Below are 19,233 nucleotides of genomic sequence, written 5' to 3'. Positions count from 1 at the left end.
CTCAGGGCGGGCTACCTCTCCAGGCAGAGCCCAGGACATGACCTTCTCCTCTCTAGCACTTTCTAAGCCCTGAAGCTCAGCTTCCATTTAGTGAGAATCGATTTGGGGGTGGGAGGCCGTGAGGCCCTGCCACTGGATCAATGGGCAGGCGGGCATCTGGCTGGTTGCCCTGGTCTGTGAGGACGGGAGGCACAGCCCCCAAGAGGGCACAGGGATCCCAGCCCCATGGGAGGAGAGGAGTGGGTCACAGCGCTCTTGGGGAGCCCAGACCTTGGACTGACTCAGGAGGATGTTCTCAGGGGCCAGCTCCCAGGTACGGGGCTCTAACCCTGCCTGTCCCAGGCAAGGCGGCTACAGCTCCCTCCTGGAGCCCAGGGCAGCAGCCCCCATCAAGGAAGCACACAGACAGGACCTTCGAAGCCACATGCCAAGCCCCAGCCAAGGTCGAAATCCTGAGGGCAAATCATCTTGCCCCAGCTGGGCAGCTCGGCCCATCCAGGAGACGGCCCAGGTGTCGCCAGTCCGGCCGTCCTCCCCAGAGTCCCTGAACACAGGCAGCCGGGCTGTCACAGGCTCCCTCGCACGCCTGGGCCGCCGGCGGGAGGCCAGACTGCCCTTCTCCAGGTTCCTGGATGAGGTCACTGTGCGGGTTCTGGACCCTGGGACCCTGGAGGCCTTCAGGGTGCCCAGAGGCCGCAGCCCAGAGCCCTCCTCAGTGGATCGAGGCCAAGGCCTGGCCCAGGAGGCCCTTGCAGGAGCTGCAGCCCCAGGGGAGAAGGACCCAGCCCTGAGCTCCCAGCTTTCTTCAGAGGCAGCCGCTGAGGCTGCAAGCAGAGTGGGACCAGGCCAGGCCGTGGGAACTAGTGGACCTTGCTTGGGCAGTGGCAAGCGCGGAGGGCGAGCTGCCTCCCCTTGGAGGCCTCCAGGTCGGGTGAGTCTCAACCCCAGAGGTCTCTTCCCTCCTCATGTGCCGTTTCTCCACAGGTCCTGTCTGACCTGCTCCAAGTTCCCTCCCCACACCCCTTTTATAATATCTGTAATAGGAAAGGTCTTAATTGCCAAAGGAATGAATCTCTAAGGTGAAATTTCTGACTTTGGGGCAGGCAGACTATTTCTGTATGGAATGCACATGCGTGAACAGTAATGATAGCAATTATAATAATCCCCTCCCCACTGCGGCAGAGCCTTGGTGGTTTACCTCGGGCTTTCCTGTGATTATCCTTTTACATTTTTGAGCCTGAGACAACCCCACATGAGGTAGGCTGTCCCACAGGCTTGTCAGGCAGGGAGGTGAGCTTTCATAGCTGTCCCCATTACATGGAGTTGGAAACTGAGGTTGTGAGGGGCTGCCGCTTGCCCCAGGTGACACAGGGAGTCCTGGCTTGGGCTGTAGAGCTCTTTCCTCGTACCCCATCCACATATGCACTCTGACCTCAGGCAGATGGACAAAAGATGTGGTGAGATTTCCTTAGCTGTCCTAGGGACGGAGCTGTGCAGAGCATCGGGCAGGTGGGACCTCACTCAGGGACTGGCACCCCCACCTTGGTGCTGACCTTCCATGCCCTACACCATCTGTGTCCCGTGGGCCAGGGAGGACCCCTGGGCTGCCTGGATGTTGCTGGTGCCCCAGTTCCACCTTCTCCCAACACAGGATGGAGGCGGAGGCCGTGGGCTGGGTTTGTGGGATATCAACCTGTAGCCTCCCAGGAAGGCTTTCCTGCTGGGAGGGGGTCTGTTCTGGCGACACACTGCGGGTGAGTGCGGTGACTGATACTCGCGGAGCGTTGACTAGTGTTCTCAGCTTCTGACCCCCAGCTTGGGTGCAACTCCAGGAGGTCAGCGCCATCATTATGTCCCCAGTGCACAAAGGAAGAGGGAGGTGGAGGAGCCGGGTTGGGCCCAGGCACTTTGCCCTCCACCTCTGCACCTCTGCCACCTGTGTGCTGCTGGCCCTCAGGTCACCTGCTCTGTCCGGGGATGGCCAGGGACAGGCCGGTGGGTGGGAAGTTCTGGTGATCTGAAGCCCTGCCAGCCCTTTCCCTGTAGGTCTGCATGGCCAGCTGGGGCCAGGCGGCTCTGGGCGGAAGTGCCTCTCGAGGGTCCGTGGCCTTCTGTGTGACTCCGGCCCGGTCACCCCGCCTCATTGTGCCTCAGTTTCCCCAGCAGTGAAAAGTCAGTCATGGTCACAGGCACCTAATAAGCATTGTGTCCCCGTCTGCTCCTCCAGGGGGTGGTGAGCTGGGAGCCCCTCTTCTCTGCTGCTCTTGGCTCCGCTTACCATGCAGACCGCCCTCTGGGGACTGCTGAGCCCCAGGGGAGTCTTGGTGCCGCCTGGGCCCTGGAGGATTCCATCCCAGGGCTTCTTGCACATATCTCTCGGGGCCTCAGGGCCTGTTGGGGCCCAACAGTATGTTCAGGGGGCGAGGCTGCACCCTGGGGCCTGGCCAGGGTGGCCCCACCCAGGAGCCCAGCTTGACTCCTTGAAGCGAGAGGTGGCATCAGCCTCAGCAGGAGGGGCTGGACCCTACTTGGCCTCGGAGGCCCCGGTCTCCAGGCCTAACTCCTGCTGCACCCCACATTCTCCCACCAGTCCCCCAGGATCGTATCTCATGATGGGCGCCAACTCTGAACCCCCCAGCTCCAGCCTCAAATCAAACACAGCAAGCCCGTGAAAGTGATCGTAGGGTCAGGCTTGTTCCATAAAGCAGGCACTGAGGCCCGGAAAGCTGAGTCCAGCAGAGTCCTGGTTGGTCTGTGCCCTGGCTGAAGTCACACTCCCCCCAGTGTCTCCATGGGGACCTTAGAGATAACTGAGGAGGGACCCTGGCACAAGGTAGGGATTCAGCTGCCGGGATGATAGTGGTGATATAGATAGTGATGCCAGCCCTTCACAGGGGCTTGTCTGTTGATTTGAGTATCCATTATGTGCCTTGTACCTTCCTGGCCTGGACAAGCCTGTGTCCCCAGAATGCTTTCTGGAGGGGGTAGCTCTGGGGAAGCAAGGCAGATCCCTGGCTTCCAGTCACCAACCTGCAAACCCTTTCTTGAGAGACCATGCCTGGGGCTCCAACATGAATCACTTCTGGGAGGAAGCCGCTGCCCCAGGAGAGCTCTGGGTTTCAGTCCTGTCGTGTGCTGTCCTGCCTGGCTGAGTGGCCGTGGGTGAGTCTCTCGTCCTCCTCTTCGTTGAGGAGGCTGCTGTAGAAGGTCTCTGGGACCTCCGGTTATCACAGACTTGGGACTGAGCCTCATTTATACTAGTGTGAATGACTCAATCCAATGTTTATCTGAGAACAAAAGTCAAGAAGGAGCAGGAAGCACAGGGCCAGGGGCATAGCCCTGGGTGGGGTCGTGACAACACCCCCAATGCCAGTCCCCAAGGCTGCAGTTGGATCCTGTCTGAGAGGCTTTCCGGCTGAGTGACCCTGAATAAGCCGTTCTGCCCTCCTGGCCTCAGCCTCCAGATGATAGGGAAAGCTCAGATGTGGATGGCGCCTCTCTTGAATGGGGACCCCCGAGGTGCCTGGAGAGGGGGCAGCTGCTTCCCAGCCCCGCTGACTGTTGCCATGTGGGAATGTGGGCCGACGTTGCCAGATCTTCCAAAATTTTCAGTAGAAGCCAAAAATACGGATTTTAAAATGTAAACTCCCAATTTTTAAATGTTGGCTCGAATGTTAAAAAAAAAAAAAAAAAAGCCTTGTGGACGCCAAATACAACATGCCGGTGGGCCAGATTTAGCTCTGGGAGGCCAGTTCGCTGTCACCAGCCTAGCCCAGCGGCACCAGGGCACAGCTGGGTAAAGGGAGGCCCTGTGTGAAGTCACACAGAGCCTAGACAAGACCCAGGGCTCGGGTGCGACAGGGTCACCTCTGCAGCTGAAGCCAGGTGCCCGGATTCCCCAGGGGACGGACATTCTTGGCCCCATGTGGGGCAACCCCAAGCCAGGGCCCGGGTTCAGATCCTCAACTTGCTGGATAACCCTAGGCAAGCGCTCTTCCCTCTCCCATTGATCGGATAAGGCCAGGAAAGCCCGCGGCTCATTTGGGACTGCAGCAGAGGCTCTGGGGAGACCCACCGTGCGCCCAGCGCCAGCGAGGCCCTTGAGGAGGCCTGGGATTCACAAGACCCAGGCAGCTCTCCGTCCTTATCCTACCTGTGGGTCAGCCCGTGACACTGATGATCCGCTCTCCTCTTTGAGACAGCCCCGGAAGGACCACCCCACCCTTACTGCAGACTCTCATCCCATCTCCCACCTGCCCCTTCCCAGTCTCCTTGGTTAGTCCTGCTTGCCTCCTGACCCTGGACAGTGGCAGAGTCCCAGGCTCCATCCCAGCCTCTGTCCCTTTCCACCGTGGCTGCCCCGGTGGCCTCCCCAGTGTCACTCTGATCTGACTACTTTTAGGTTCACGTCTCCTGGAGCCTCCCCTGAACTCCAAGCCCATTTCCCAGCCCTTGGTGTCTCCCTGGGATGGCCAAGGGGCACCACCAGACCTGAATTCCCCATGTTCCCCCGCCTGTCTCCAGCTGCTCAGGTCACAATGCTTCTGTCACCTCAGGGGTTCTCTTCCTTTCGTGTCTGCTTCTAGACTGCCTGGGAATCCAAGAATCCCTCCCACCTCCACCCCAGGCCCTGTGGGCCTGGCTGGACGCCCTGGGGTCCTGCATTTGCCCATCTCCACACAGCAGTGTGAAGGAGACGCCTCCGTTCATCCCTCCAGGGACTCCCATCCATCTCATGGCAAAAGCCAAGGTCCTGATGAGGGCACACAAGGCCCCGCACCCCAACCGCTCCTTCCCACTGGTGACTGGGATGCTTCCCAAACTCACCAGACACAGCCCCAGGGCTGCTTCTCCAGCGACCTCCCAGGACTCACCCGCCCCTCCTCTGGTGGTTCCCTGGGGACTCACCCGCCCCTCCTCCGGAAGCTCCCTGCCCCACCACCTCCACTCCCCGCCCCCACCCACCGCCCTGCTGTCCCAGGACTCACCCGCCCCTCCTCCAGTGATCCCCTGGGATTCATCTGCTCCTGGGCTCAGCTCACTTCATCTGGACCTCCGTGTTCATCACTGCACCCCTTCCCTGCCCCACCCTGCCTCCCATCCTTCTCTGTACACATATCCCCATCGAACGCACAGGGTGGGAGGGATGGTTTACTGATTCCTTCTTGAGGTCTGTCTCCCTGCATGAGAATATCAGCACAGTGACGGCAGAGAATTTCATCGTTTGACCAGTGCTGAATCCCCCAGAACAGGGCTCTGCCCACAGTAAATGTTGCCAAATGAATGTCACAAGCCAGGGTACCATGTAAAACATCTTAGAAAGCTGTCCACCCCAAGTGATCAGTTAGAAGGCTGACTCTTCAGAACAGCCGCACCCCTTTCCCAGCCCTGTCCCCAGGATGGTCCCTTACACACAGCCACCTTGTTGCTCCCAGTGAAGGATTTTCCATCTTTCCTTCCTAGATGAGTAACTGAGGATCAGAGAGGTTGAGAGCCCTGCCCAAGGTCCCACAGCTGTGGAGGAGGCCCCGCCCCCAAGGCCTCATCTCTGCCCTCCACATGTTAGGCTCATTTCCTTCCCTCAAGGAGGGGTAGGGGCAACAAGATTCAGGGGAAACTCAGGAAGCTAGAGCCCAGCATGGCATGTGTGTAAGGAGTCCCGGGGGGCCAAGCACTGGGGTTGGGGTCGGAGAGGCCAGCCCCATGCCCTGAGGGAGGGTAGGGCTGGCCTGAGTCGGAGGCAGAACTGGGACAGGAACCCAGGCCTCTGTCCTTAGTATGGCCCTCAGCACCTGGCAGGCCCCCTGCAGAGGTGGGCTCACTCTCCTCTTCATGGTGTCACAAATCAGCCAGATTTAGGGGGTAGTGGGCAGCCGTGCAATGAGGCCAGAGGGTCCGGCAGAGGATTTATGTGCTCCACTATGGGGGCCACAGCAGGACTGACCCTCGTCCACAAAGGGGTTTCCCAGGGCAGAGCTCTGCGAAGATACTATGCCAGGTACCAAGGGGCTCCATGCCCTCCGGCACAAAGGCAGGCTTGAAGAAGGGACGCGGATGGTGTGAGAATGACGAGGACCCTGCCGTGAGAGCAGGAAGGATGCTGTCCAGGGCTGGGGAGCAGGTGCCTCTGGCTGGGGATTAAGACGCACTGCATTCGTTCAGGCCAACAGCACCTGCTCGCCACAGGGCCTCCACGCCAGGCCCTGGACACAGGGAGATGCAGCGGCAGAATGGAGGAACTCTGCTGTCAGGGCGCCACCGATGCTTTAGACGGGTAGTCAGGGAAGACAGGCCCCAGCCGTGCAGTCAGGGCAGAGCATTCCAGATGCAAGGAACTAGTGCAAAGGCCCTAAGACGGGGATGGGCCTGGTGAGCCTGGGGCCAGCAAGGCAGCCAGTGTGGCCAGTGCGTGCCTAGCGAGGGAAGGCTGCTGGGCATGGGCGTCGCAGGGTTAGGCAGGGCCAGGTCAGTATTGAGAAACCCCTCATGGAGGCCTGACAGGTGGCACAGAGTCACCTCCTCAACCTTGTCTGGGGAGGCCCTACTGTGTGCCAGTCTCTGTGCCCAGGTGCTGCAGGGAGGATGGCGAGGGCCCTGGCCCCAAATCCCCAGGCTCCTGCCTATAAACTGCAAATGCACAGCTGATGAGACTCACCCAGCAGAGCTCCTGGACACTTCAGTGGAACTGATTTCTGTGACTGGGCCCAAGGCCACCCTGGGAACAGAGCAGCGGAGGAAAGGGTGGACGGGCATGTTTCTGACCTAGGCAGCCCTCCCGACGCTGGTAAGAAAAGGAAGTAGGAGGTGGGAGGGAGGCAGCCAGGAGCTCCACAGGGCTCAGCCCATGCAGGGATGGGCACATCATCAGGACCCAGACGTCCACAGGTGGGAGTGAGGAGAGAGCAGGGGCCAGTGGCCAACAGGCAGGGCTTCTGTGACGGGTCAGGAGATAAAGGTGACTGCTGGGCTGGACCACCAGAAAGAGGTAGGGACTTAAGGCAGACATTGGGGAGAGGTGTGTTGCAGGAAGAGGCAGTGGGTATGAGTGTGGCGGGACAGTGCCCAGAGGTGGGGAAGTACTGTGCCCTGAGGACTGTCCCCCGAGAGCACCCAGTGTGCACCTTGTGTTCCCAGTCTCCCTGAGGGAGATCCTGCCCCCTCAGTTCACAGTAGGAACCCTGGACACGCCACAGACTCCTCATCCTCATGGTCCCCACCCACTGGCCCAAGACCCAGGCAGCACCACGGTGCTCCAGCCCATCAGGCAGGCCTTGACTAACCTCAGGGGACTTGAGCAAGCCACTTCATGCACTGGCCTCGGTTTGCTCACCCATAGCAAGGGCCTCACAGAAAATCATCCAGTCCTGTGGTCAATGAACGGCTGAATCAAAACTTGCACCCGGGGTGCTGGTCCGGTGCAGAAGCCTCGTGGGAGACTGTCTCCGAGGGCACAGCACGTCGGCTGGGGAAGTTTCCCTGGTGTCTCCTCCCTAGCCACCCACAAAGATGCCTGCGTCACTCCTGCATGGAGAGCGTCAAGCACAATCCGCTTTTTAGTCCCCCCGCCCCTGCCAGATGCTGGGCTGGTCCAGGGACACAGAGCTGGGACACAGAGTCCTGTCCCGTCAGGTGTGGTGGTGAACTCAGTGACTCCACTGAGTTCCCACAGAGAGCCGCATCGGGGACACAGCCTCCAAGGGCGAGGGCAGTAGTTGTCCCGAAGGCCGTGGTTGCCCCGAAGGCAATGGGTCAGAGGAGGATTTGAGCCACAGTAGCATCAAAGCCAGGCTTCAGCCTCCGGAATAGGCTTGAAGTGCAGGGGCTGCCTGTTCCCTGCTGTCTCTTGCCCTGCCCAGCCCCCACCACTTAACCAGGGCAGCTCAGCAACCTCCCCCACCTTTCCCCCCAGTTCCTTTCTAGGCATGGGGGGAATTCCCATACAGGCCTTTTAGAAGGGCTGAAACATTCAATATAAATAATTAATGCTAGATTTTTTAAATTAAATTTTAATGCATTCATATTAATTATAGACAAACTCCCTGGCAGGTCATTCGCCGTGAGTGATTGAGGCAACCAGAGACAGCCTTTGGGTGGGAAAGTCTCCCGAGCAGTGGGGTCCAGGTGCAGCTGGGCCCCTTCACCTGTGGGATCTCCAGCAAGCCTCTTCTCTCTTGGAGCTTTGCTCCTCCATGGGAGGTCCCGGGCTTTCACAGTAGAGCTGTGGTGAGGAGCGCTGTGATGTGTAAGGGGCGGTAGACGTTATTGTTATGACTATCGTGGCCATTCTGCTGAGGGTGGCCTCCCAGGACCAGAGGAGGGGGTGGGGGTCTTCCTCATTAGCCCCTGGAGAGCAGAGCTTGCTTCCTCTGCTGTCCCTTCTCTGCTTCATCTGCTGTCCCCTCTCTGCTGGAGAACTTAGCCCAGAGCCAGTGAATGAGTGGGTGTTGTTGGTGGATGGAGGAACACTTGGATTTCTTGGGTTTGGTTTGATCCTGGTTCAGGTCTGACCCTCTGAGTGGACGGCTCCTCCCACCCTGCGCTGGCTCAGCGCAGGCCAAGCCTGCTGGGTGCTGGGGGTGTCCTGGTGAGAACACAGGGCTCCTGCCCGGGAGCTCACAGCCAGGAGGGGAAAGGGCCGGGAAAGACAGGCTTCAGTGCCCTGAGATCCAGGCATGCACTGTCCGTGTTTATTGAGCGCCTGCTGTATGCTGGGACCTAGCATGGGGACCCGGAAAGGTGGGCCTGGGGAAGAGAGCGGTGTGGGGGTCGCGTTGGCCGGCGGTAAAGTCTTCCCGGCAAACTCCTTGTCTTGCAGGAGAAGGGATTATGGAGGGGTCCAGGCTCGTGGTCTTGGACAACTTTTAGAGCGTCTGGGGAGGGGAACCGCCATCCAGGCGCCTTGGGGATCCCTTCCCCTGAAATTCCTTCCCCCACCCCAGCCGCTCCGCAGCCCGCGGGTGCTGAAGGGCAGTGGAGCGCCTTGTCCGGCTGCCTCCCCCTTCCCCCCAGCTTTGAGGTGAGGAAACTGAGGCCGGGAGAGCGCCGGAAGGCCGGCCCGAGCACCCGGGAAGTTGGTGGCCGAGCCTGGCCGAGGCCCCCGGGCCAGGCCTTCTAGCTTGGCGCTGCGGCCGGGCTGCGCCCTCGCCCGGCGGGGCGGTGGGGGAGGCGGCGTGGGGCCCGGACCCGAGCGGAGCGCGCTCCCGGCGGACGCGGCGGCGGCGCCTGGCGCGAGGGGCCGGGATGGGCAGTCATCAGTCTTCCCAGGTCTGTCGCGTGGTCCCTGAGCTCGGACCCCCGTCCCCCTTGAGTGCCAGTCACGGCACAGAAAGACGGGGAAAGCCCCGGGGAGCGGCCTCTCCCGGGTGATGGAGAGCCCGCCCCGTGCCCCCCGCTCCACGCAGGAAGTGCGATCCCGCCCGGGCCGCTCGCGGTCCCCGTCGCTCGCCCGCGCCCACAAGGTTAACGGCGGCCGGTGGGTCCCCCAGCCCGGCGCGCGGAGGGGCTGCCCGGCTGCGCGGGGCTGGGCGGGGAGGGTCTCCAAGCCGCGCGCGGGCGGGTCTGCGCAAGCCTGGCAGGGAGCCCCGCCGGCGAGCCGGGCGCTCACGGGTTAATCCCTGGGGCCCGGGAGGGGCGAGCCAGGCCCAGAACCCCAGAATCTTTGAGGGCAGCGGGTCCCTGATTGAGGAGTCGAGGCTCCAAATGCCATCAGCCTCGGATTGTGTGAGTGTCAGGTTCTGCAATCCTGCACGGCCCCGAATTCCCCAACATTCTCCGACTCGGCGATTCTGAGATTCCGGGGCTCGGCTTCTTCCTCCGGGAGGGAGCGCGGGGCAGGAAGGGTTAACGGGCGGGGCGCGGGGAGCAGCGGGGCCGCGGCCGCCGGAGAGTTAACGGGGACGGGCCGAGTCCCCCTACTCCAGGCGAAGCCCAGATCGCCCCTGGCCGGGCCATCCCGGGCCGGTCCCCTCTTCGCCCCGGGGGGCGTAACTCGGCACAGGGAGCGCGGCGGCCCGGGCGGGCTCACCTGTTACTCGGCCGCGGCCCGGCGCGCCCACTGAGTCACGGGGGCCGCGGCCGGGACTAGGGGCTGGGGACGCGCAGGGCCGGGCTTCCCACGGACGGGGCCCCGCGGGGTTGCCCGGCCGTGCCCGCTGTGCCAGCTCTGCCCGGTGCGGCCGCGGAGCGCACGCCTCCTGCCTGCTGACCCTCTCCTTTGGTTTCTCGCAGGCCTCTGCCGCAGACATGGAGAAACTCAGGTGAGTGGAGCGTCTCCCGTGCCGCGGTTCGCGGGGGCCGGGGGTGAGGGCGCTGGGGAAGGCGGGGGAAGGGGGCGCCACCCGAGCGCACCCCCTGGGCCCGCGGGCGGCCTCGGCGGGGCTTTGGGCCAGGTGCGTGTGTGTGGTGCGTGTGTGCGCGCTGCTAGGCAATGGGGAGCCCCGCGCGGGGGCTCCTCGGCCGGCCCGGGCCGCTGCGGCGGGGCCTGGGGCGAGCGTCACTGAGGGCCAAGCCGCCCCCAACCCGGGGCCGCCTGGTCCCGTGAGGGCCTCAGCGCGCCTCTGCACCCTGCCCTGGACTCTCGCTGGTCCCCGGGGACCCTTCGGGCTCCGTTCGTGCTGTTCCGCACCGCCCCGGTGCTGGCTCGCCCCCCACCCACCCCCACCCCACCCCGCTGCCAGTTGCCTGGCTCTGAGCTTTTAAGTGTCCGCCTCTTGGGGGCGGGGGTGGGGGATGGAGTCCTCGCGGCTGGACCAGGCAGCCGCGTCTTGGAGCCATTTTGGGGGAATCCCGCGACAGCTTCTGGGGAGTGTCCCCGCGGCCTCCCTCCCTCCCGATGCTAAACTTTAAGCCTCGGTAGACTTCACGGGGCCACCTGCAGGGCAGGCCTAGGATCAGTCCGTTTGAATGTTTGCCACTTCCTCAACGACTTCCCCTGGCACCCTGACCCCTACTTTGGGAACACCCCTCCCGTGTTTTCCTTCCGGAGCCTGAGCCGAGGCGTTGTGTGGGCGGCAGGCCCAGCTCTAGCTGCTGGGTTCCAGCACTGTCTCCCCTGGCCTACAGGGTCTGTGTCCTCACCACTCCCTCCCGAGGCCAGAATTGGCATCCTGGGGAGGAGGCCAGGTAGAGGAGCACCCCTCCCTCAAGGAGCAGAGCCCAGGCTGGGCCCAGGTCTAGGGGAGAGGGGCCCTGGGCCCTGCCAGCTGACCCTTAGTGCCGTGGGTGAGTGGCTTGGAAATACCCAGATGGGAGCCTGGGGACAGGTGGGCTCACACAGAGACCCAGGGTGGACTCTCAGAGCAGAGCAATCTCCTGGGCCACCCACAGAGCTGATGTGCAGCCCCCAATGTGGGTCCCACAGGGACAGGACCGACATGTCTTGTGCTGGGAGGAGGGGTCCAGTCTCTGAGGTGGTACAGTCTCAGACCCCAAATACCTGATACACGTCAGCCAGGCCCACCTTGTCATGGCCAAGGTCCAGGTGTGGGCAGTGAGGCTCAAAGAGCCACAGCCCTGGCTGTGGTCACACAGATGACATCAGGCCCAAACCCAGGCTCTGGCCCAGGCCAGGGCCCTTCCCTGGCGCCCCACGTCGGCTGTCATTTCACCACCTGGGTTGTACCGCTTGTGGGGGAGGGAGCACTGCTTAACTCAGCTGAGACTTGAGGAAAAACTTAGCATTCATGGGGTGCCCTGAGGCCAGCCTGGGGGTTCCCCGCGGTGGTTCTCTTTCTCTTTCCCTCCTTCCCTGTGCCCGGCCAAGGCTCTCCGGCACCCAGTTCTGTGTGCCAGGCACTGAGGACAGAGGCATGACCCCGCCCGGCTGGGTGCACAGGTGGGCAGGTGTGCCAGGTGGGCGAAGCTGCTGCCTGAGCTGCTGATGGCGTCCGTGTTGCTGTCCCAGGCGGGCTGAGGCCTCCCTGGGCTAAGCCATAAAGGCTGGAGGCAGTGGCCAGGACCTGGGCTCCGGGGCTGCACTGGGCCATGTGGCCTTTCTGGAGTTGCCAGGGGTGGTGTTGGGGAAGGCATCCTAAACTGGGGAGGGGTCCTACCCTCCTCTCCCTCTCACCCAATTAGTGTTCTCAGAGTTGCCTGAAGGGCTTTTCCAGAATCTTCCCTCCTGGTCAGTGTCAGGGCTGTCTCAGTGGGTTTCTGTCCTGCATTTGGTGCCCGGGATTCAGAACCAAAAGCCCAGGGGAGTGGAAGGGAAGTCGGTCAGCATGGCTTCCTGCAGGGAAGGGTGCAGGATTTGGGGTCTCACAGACCCAGTCACTGGCAAAGTCCTGGCCCTAGTTGGGCCTCAGTTTTCTCCTCTTTAAAGTGGGTGTCCTAACCACAACCAGGTTGCAGGGATGTTGGGTGCCATGAGCCCCTGTGGCGGAAGCATCTCTCCTGGGACCTGGCCCAGAGCAGGCCCAGGTAGAAGGTCTCTGGGGAACGTCAGACCACACAGTGGTCATAGTGAAGGGGTCCTGGGGTGTCCAGAGGGATGACCCTATGATCGGTCCTGCCTCCCGGCCCCTGGAGTATGGGGTCTGCACATCACAGTCTGGGTCTATGGGTCTGGATTGAGCTCTGAGAGCGCTGGTCCTGGCCCCCTTCTCTCCCAGATCCCCCAGGGCCTGGAGCCGGGACTGACTCACGGGACAGTCCTGTAAATATTTGCTGAAGAGCAAAAGGACCATGTCACCTGGTGGCACTGTGGCTCTCAGTGGCTCCCTTTGGTGGGCAGGTATACATTGAGGGGTCTCTCTTCCCTGGCCCCTCCGGCCGGCTGCCCCCTCATGCTGTCGCCCTGCTTCCGTGTTCCCCACAAGCAGCCACCTTCAAGCCCCTGCCTTTGCCTACCCGGTTGCCGCTGTAGAGAATGCCCTGCCCCACCTTCTTGTCCACATGACAAACTCTGTGTCTTCCCTGTCGCCTTTTCCCTGGGGTTTTCATGACACTCTTGCCCCTCCCTCCCAAGGGGACTCCGGCCCCCTCTGGGTACCGGCTCTGAAGAGACCCAGGTTGACCCCAGTGCCGGGGACAGAGGCCCACAACAGATCCTCCTAGGCCAGTGGACAGAATACAGAAAGGGTTTGCCCGGAATGCGCTGGGGTCCCAGGTTATGAACACTGGCCTGGGGTATTGGGAAGAGCTTCCTTCCAGGAAGCAGGGACACTTGAGCTGAGGCATGAAGGATGAGTAGGAGTTTCCAAGGACAGACAGGCTGCCCTCCAAGAGGCGCAAAGGCCTGGGGGCTGCCCAGAGCAGATGTGTTTAGGGAAGACAGGTGAGGGATGGGGAGTGGAGCTCGGTGGGGCTCCCACTGACACCTGGGGTGTCCTCTGTCCTCCCCAGGTCCCCAGATGGGCATCCCAGAGAACAGAGCCTGGGTCTGGCCCCTGGTGTTCTGGCAGCCCCAGTGCCTGGCAGAGGCTGGCACACAGTAGGGCTCCCACAGGCCAGGGGGGCACACGGTAGATATGCAGCCACACCATTTGATGGCCTGGCTCTTGTCCCTTGACCCTTGCTCAGCCATGCTCAGCTATCCTGCCTCCAACTGCTTGAAAAACTATTCTTGTGACACTCAAATATTTATAGATATTACCAAGTCCCGGCTGGCGTTCTGTGTGCTCAGAGCCGCTGCGCCTCTAATCCCTCAAATTAATCCCCTCCTCTCCCTCCAAACAGGGTCCCTCCTGCCCGCCTCCTGCAGCGTGCTGCTGGGCAGCCCCTTTTTCTATTTGGCTTCGGTTCCCTCCTCTGTCAAACAGAGAAGTGGGTCAGTCGCCTCTCATGGCTCCTGGGGTGCCCAGAGCTACTCCTGTTTGGTGTTCACATTTTCCCCCCAAAATAGAACTTTTCAAAGTCATGAACTGTGATAGGCCTGCAGAGACATTAATAAATATCCACACAGTTCAGCGGTTAAGTTTAGAAAGACCACCTGGCGACCACCACCTGTGTCAAGGAGTTCAACATGGCCAGCCGCCAAGATCCCCAAGATCCTTCCCCAAAGGCAGCCCCATCCTGCTCCTGGCCAGCCCCCGAGATCCCCTGAGACCCTTCGCCACAGACAGCCCCATCCTACTCCGAGCGGTCACGGGGACGCCGACATTGTGCTCAGTGGTTCCTTGGTGTACTCATGGTTCTGCCACCTGAGAGGGCATGCCCAGCAGCGGTGATTGTGTATGGCCTGCTTTGGGACCGCATACCTGGATTCCTTCAGCCTGTGCTTTCAGGGTGGCTTTTTTTCACCAAAACTTTTCTGTTTGTGAGGGTCCCTTGTGGTGGTAGGTGGAGCTACAAGTTGCTGTTGTCATGGTGAATTGTCTTCCTGGTGGCTTCCCTGCAATCCGTTTGTTCCCTGGCAGACTGCTGGGCAGTGTGCAGCCTGGGCCAACTTAGGAACCTCCTGTGTGGGTGTCTGGGGATGCGGGCTGCAACTCTGGGCGTGCACCCTCAGTGCAACCTCCGAGGCCAAAGTGCGCATAGGGTCAGCTCTGGAAGATCGGGACAGACTCTCAAAACCGCTTCTGCCCATCACCATCCCTCCAGCGTTGTTGGGGTGGGCATAGCGCAGATTATACTGCCCTGGGTTGCTACCCGCTGGGTTTCCTCACTGGCGAAGGCCGTGTGCACTTTCTACCAAGATGTGTGTGTTTTTCTCATTGATTTGCGGGAGCTCTTCACATCGTCAGTTACACCTGCAGCAGACACGCCTCCTGGGGGACGCCGGGTCTCACCTCCTGGGGGACGCCAGCTCTCGCTGTTCACACAGTCCTTCGATGAACAGAAGTTCTTAATTTTAATTTTGTTGAATGTCTTGGGGTTTTTTTTTTTTTTTCACATTCTGATTAAAGCGTTGTATCCTGTTTAAGGAACCCTCCTGAAGAATTGAGGCTATTGGCTTTTCATCCGCTTGAACTTGGGTTTGCCTGTGGTGAGAGGTCAAGGTTGAGCTCCTTTCTGGTTTTGGTTTTGGTTTTGCACAAGGACACCCAGGTGTTTGGGCCACATTCTCTCCTTCACTCCTATGACCGGTGCGTGTGGTCCTGTCCATGTCAGACACTTGTCCAGGCTGAGACGCTCTGTGGAAATGCCAGGCTGATGTCACAGGGATGCAGACAGATGGACAGCAGGTGGCCTCGAAGGTCCCGGCCCTGTCCCGCCCTGCCCCTCCACGTCTTCTGCCAAGGGGGCACCCTCTCACACCCAGGTCCCCCACCTGGGCCCCGCGAGCCATCCCTGCTGCTCTCGTTGTTCACGATCATGGATTCCACACGCATTAACTGAGCACCAGAGGCTGCTGTGGGCGCTGAGGACACTGCAGTGACCGCACAGGCAGAATCTTCTAGCTGGCGGGAACAGAAAACTTTTTAAATTAAATAAATATCACGGTGACAAGTGCTGCGGGGACAAAAAGAAAGGAAGGCAGTGAGTTGGGGGCCGGGGAGTGGGTGACCTGTACAGCGTAGTTCGGGGAAGGCCCTGGGCGGGTGCCACCAGGTCAAGGCACCAGGAGGTCCAGGCAGATGGAGCAGCAGGTGTACCGGTGGCCTGCAGGAAACAGCGAGGGCTGGTGGCCATGGAGGAGGGCAGAGGTGCTGCGTTCTGGATGTGTTGGAGGCTCGAGCGACCAGGTCTGCTGATGGGTGTGACAGGGGGTGTGGGGGAAAGGAGGGTGTCAAAGGCAACTCCAGAGCATTGGGTGTGAGCAACTGAAAGAAAGGATGGACTTTCTTCACCTGAGGTGGGGACAGCTGTGGGGGAGGAGCGGGTTTGGGGGCACACAGGCTTGAGGTGTCCCCTTTTATTTAGCAAACCCCTGCTGCACACCTGCTTTGGGCAGGCCCCTGTCCTAGACAGCATCCAGGTTGGGTTCTCTGGGCATGCGGTAGGTGCTCATTGAGGGTGGGGAAGTGATTGCACTGTGGTCTGGGCCCAGCAACTGAGGAAGAGGTGTCCTGGGGCTGCACCCACCTTCAGGATGGCGGTTGAGTTTCTTTGTCCCTTTCCCCCAGGCCCCCTGCTCTCCAGCTCTTGCCTCCTCTAACCCACCCACTACCCCAGCAGGCCACACCCCTCCCTGAGTGTGGTCCTTCAAGGCTGTCTATCCCACTTCTAAACTTGATCCTACTAGAGGAAGTCTTAGGGACTAATTCTCACTAAGGTGTGAATGACTGCCTCACTTTGATTTCTCCCTTTGCAGCTAGGGGCTCAGGGGGTGAGAACCCAAGACACTGAAAGCTGTGGTATGAGTCTGGGAGTCACTCCTAATCTGGAGCAGCTCTAATGGTGTCAACTTGGGGGTTGGGGTTACAGGTGGGGCTAGGATGCCTTTGTCCCCACAGCCCAGTTGAGTTCCCACTCCTCGGCAAGGCCTCCCTGATGGGATACGTGGTTAAGAAGGTAGACACACCTAGGTTTCAATCCCAGGTCTGTCATCACTTACTGACTGTGTGGCCGTGGGCAAATTTTTTTTTTTTTTTTTGACAGTCTTCCTCTGTCCACCAGACTGGAGTGCAGTCCAGGGCTCAAGCAATCCTCCCACCTCAGCCTCCCAAATAGCTGGGACTACAGACAGACACACACCAACACGCTGGGCTAATTTTGTATTTTTGGTAGAGACAGGGTGTCACTATGTCACCCAGGCTGGTCTCGAACTCCTGGGCTGAAGTGATCCTCCTGCCTCGGCCTCCCAAAGTGCTGGGATTACAGACATGAGCCACTGTGCCTGGCCTTGGGCAGATTTTGGAAGCTTTCTGACTCTCAGTGCCACATCTGTAAATGGGGGTAGTAAAAGCATCTACCTAAGAAGGTGGCTTAGGGGAATCAGTGCAGTCTGGGGTCATGCACTTGGCTGGTGGGCCGGACTTTGCTGTTGTGGCCTGTCTCGGATGGCTCTGCCCTGCTTGGGCCTTGCTGCCCATCCCTTGGGCGGTGACATCGTTCCCGTGAAGGAGAGGGCCTGGCAGCATGGGACCCTCTGAGGGTCTCTGAGCTGGGGGCAGGGCCAGCTCTTCTGCACCCTAGGCTGTCTGCACTTTTTCCGGGGGCCGTCGATGGTCGGGGCAGCGGCTGGGTGTTTTAGAGGAGGCAATGCCATGTACCTGTTTCTCAAGGCTCCATGTCAGGCCTGCATGGGGCTCCCCCTCCCCACCCCCAGCTACCACAGGCAGAAAATCCTTCAGAGGGCTGGAGGCCTCTGGGCCTGAGCTCTGCACTGGGGACTGCCTGTCTCTGAAAGGTTCCCCCCTGTGTCTGCAGAGCAACCTGAGAGAGGCCTCATGCCCTATCCCCTGATGGACCCACCAAGGCTCTGGGGCTCGTGTGGAGGGAAGCTGAGGTGTCTGTCCTGAGCAGCAGCAGGACTGAGTTGCAGGACCTGAGATGGGAAGCGGGAGATGGGGCAGGGGATGCTTGTCTGGCGAATGCAGCAGGGCCTGGGAACCAGGTCTTCTGGGCTCCTCAGCCCCACTTCCTCTGCCCCTCGTGGCCACTAGCACGGGTGATGGTCAGGGGTCTGCCAGGAAGTGGCCAGTGCCATGTCTCTGTGTCCTGGGGGTCTGGCCGGACTGGGGAAGCAGCCACTGCTGGGTCTGTGTGTCCCAGGGGTCTGGCTGGAGTGCGATGGACCAGTGGTGGCATTTGGATGGCCGTCTCAGGGAGGGGAGGCTGCCCTGGCCGCATACCACCTCAGGCTGCTGAGGTTGGACACCCCACAGGCCCCAGCCATGTGTCTGGGGGATCGCCAGTGAGGGCCAGAGGAGGCACATGGCTGGGCTTCCCTGGGCAGGGCTTTGTCAAGCAAGAGAGAAGGAAAAGAGAGGCAGGGGCAGGTGGTGCTGCTGGGGACACAGGAGAACCCAAGACACAGAGCTGGGCCCAAGTCACCCTTCACTTGGAGCAGCTCTGCGGGTGTCAGCTCAGAGTGCGGTGGGACCATCGGAATGATCCCTGGATCTCAGGAGCATCTGGGGGCTGGCTGGGGCTTCTACCCCCATTCCTTCTTGAGGAAACGGAGGCTCTGAGAGCTTGAGTGCCAAGCTCATTACTCCCAGTGGCCTGTGGCAGAGCAGAGGCTGCTGAGGTTGGGGCCTGCTCAGCCACCCACCCTCTCCCGCCCACACCATTCAGCAGGGTCAATAGTCCACAGGACCCGCTCAGCCCCCGGGGCTGGTGCAGGGATTGGGGGATCCTAGACACCGCCAAAGGGAGGCTTAGGGAGCCCCGGGCCTGGCTTCGGGAGGGAGGACAGATGCCACCAGTGCCCCCAGCTCTCTCCTTGGCCCCGGGGCCTCCCTCCAGCCCTTGCTGCTGCTGACAACCTCCCCCATAGCTGCAGACTCTTCTTGGAGACTGAGTCTCGCCTCTCGAGTGTGAGTGTGTGTGTGTGTGTGTGCACACCTATGCAGAGGCGAACGTGGAGTGGGACCAGCCAGGTACTGAGAGCATCCCAGAGAGGCCCAGGGCGTGCAGGGGTCCAGGTCCTGCAGTCCAGGGTTACTGATAAGTGTCTGCCGCTCTGATTAGTTCTGTGATCCCTGGAATCCCAGAAAACAGGCCTCCTGCTGATCCAATTAATAAGTTTGCCCACGTCTGTTTGCAGTGGTGAGCAGGCTGGTGGGGTGGTCAAATTAGCAAAGCCATTGTGGGTTCCTTGGTGGCCAGTAATGAAGCCAGTCATCGGAGTGCTGAATCGCAGCCTCTTCTCTCCTGGGCACCAGGGTGGGTGGCAGGCGCTGAAAGGTTCATTCGGGAGTCCCACGAGGAGCTGGTTCCTGGCTGTGGGGCCAGCCCATGGCCATCTGTCTGCTCATGCTGCCCCTGCACACTGGGGGGGTGAGGCAGGGGCTCCAGGGCCAAGGTGTGTACAGCCCCACCCTCTGGCCAACCCTATCTTCTCCCAAGGGAGAGACGAGGGAGTAGTGATGGTGGTGCAGGCTGGTGCTGGGAAAGAGGGGCCCAGGCAGGGGTGCCAAGGAGCCTCCTGGGTCCACTGTGCAGCTCACCTTGGCTCTCAGAGACAGCCCCACTGAGGCTCCCTGCTCTAGCACTGCTCTCCCACCAGAGAGACGGCCCCAAGCCCAAGCCAACTTCCCGAGCTCCTTGATGTGAGCATCTCAGGCCCCCAGGAAGAGGATCAGACACTTCAGCACATGCTCAGGGCCTTCTGCCAGCTGACTCCTGGCCCACCCCTTGTCTGCACCCCACCCCACAACCCCCAGGCCCCAGGCCCCAGGCTCTGGC

At 60.9% G+C, this 19,233-nt stretch overlaps 1 protein-coding gene across 4 annotated transcripts in view; it reads left to right on the top strand.

The window, feature by feature from the left end:
* Positions 1-19,233, top strand: part of BEGAIN (brain enriched guanylate kinase associated) — a 50,170-nt gene that overhangs the window by 9,371 nt on the left and 21,566 nt on the right. For 2 of the 4 annotated variants that reach the window (XM_030929750.1, XM_030929747.1), the window contains exon 2: positions 10,228-10,256. In XM_030929750.1, the coding sequence (XP_030785610.1) occupies positions 10,228-10,256 (29 nt within the window). Of the gene's footprint in view, positions 1-8,619; positions 8,737-9,207; positions 9,265-10,227; positions 10,257-19,233 lie in introns of those variants that run through there. The other 2 variants (XM_030929749.1, XM_030929748.1) reach the window with 2 other exon arrangements.

The sequence above is a fragment of the Rhinopithecus roxellana genome, chromosome 5 (assembly GCF_007565055.1).
Source record: "Rhinopithecus roxellana isolate Shanxi Qingling chromosome 5, ASM756505v1, whole genome shotgun sequence".
In the NCBI taxonomy this organism is placed as follows: Eukaryota; Metazoa; Chordata; class Mammalia; order Primates; family Cercopithecidae; genus Rhinopithecus; species Rhinopithecus roxellana.
Note: the sequence above shows the minus strand (reverse complement) of the source record. Positions and strands in the feature narration are given on the sequence as shown.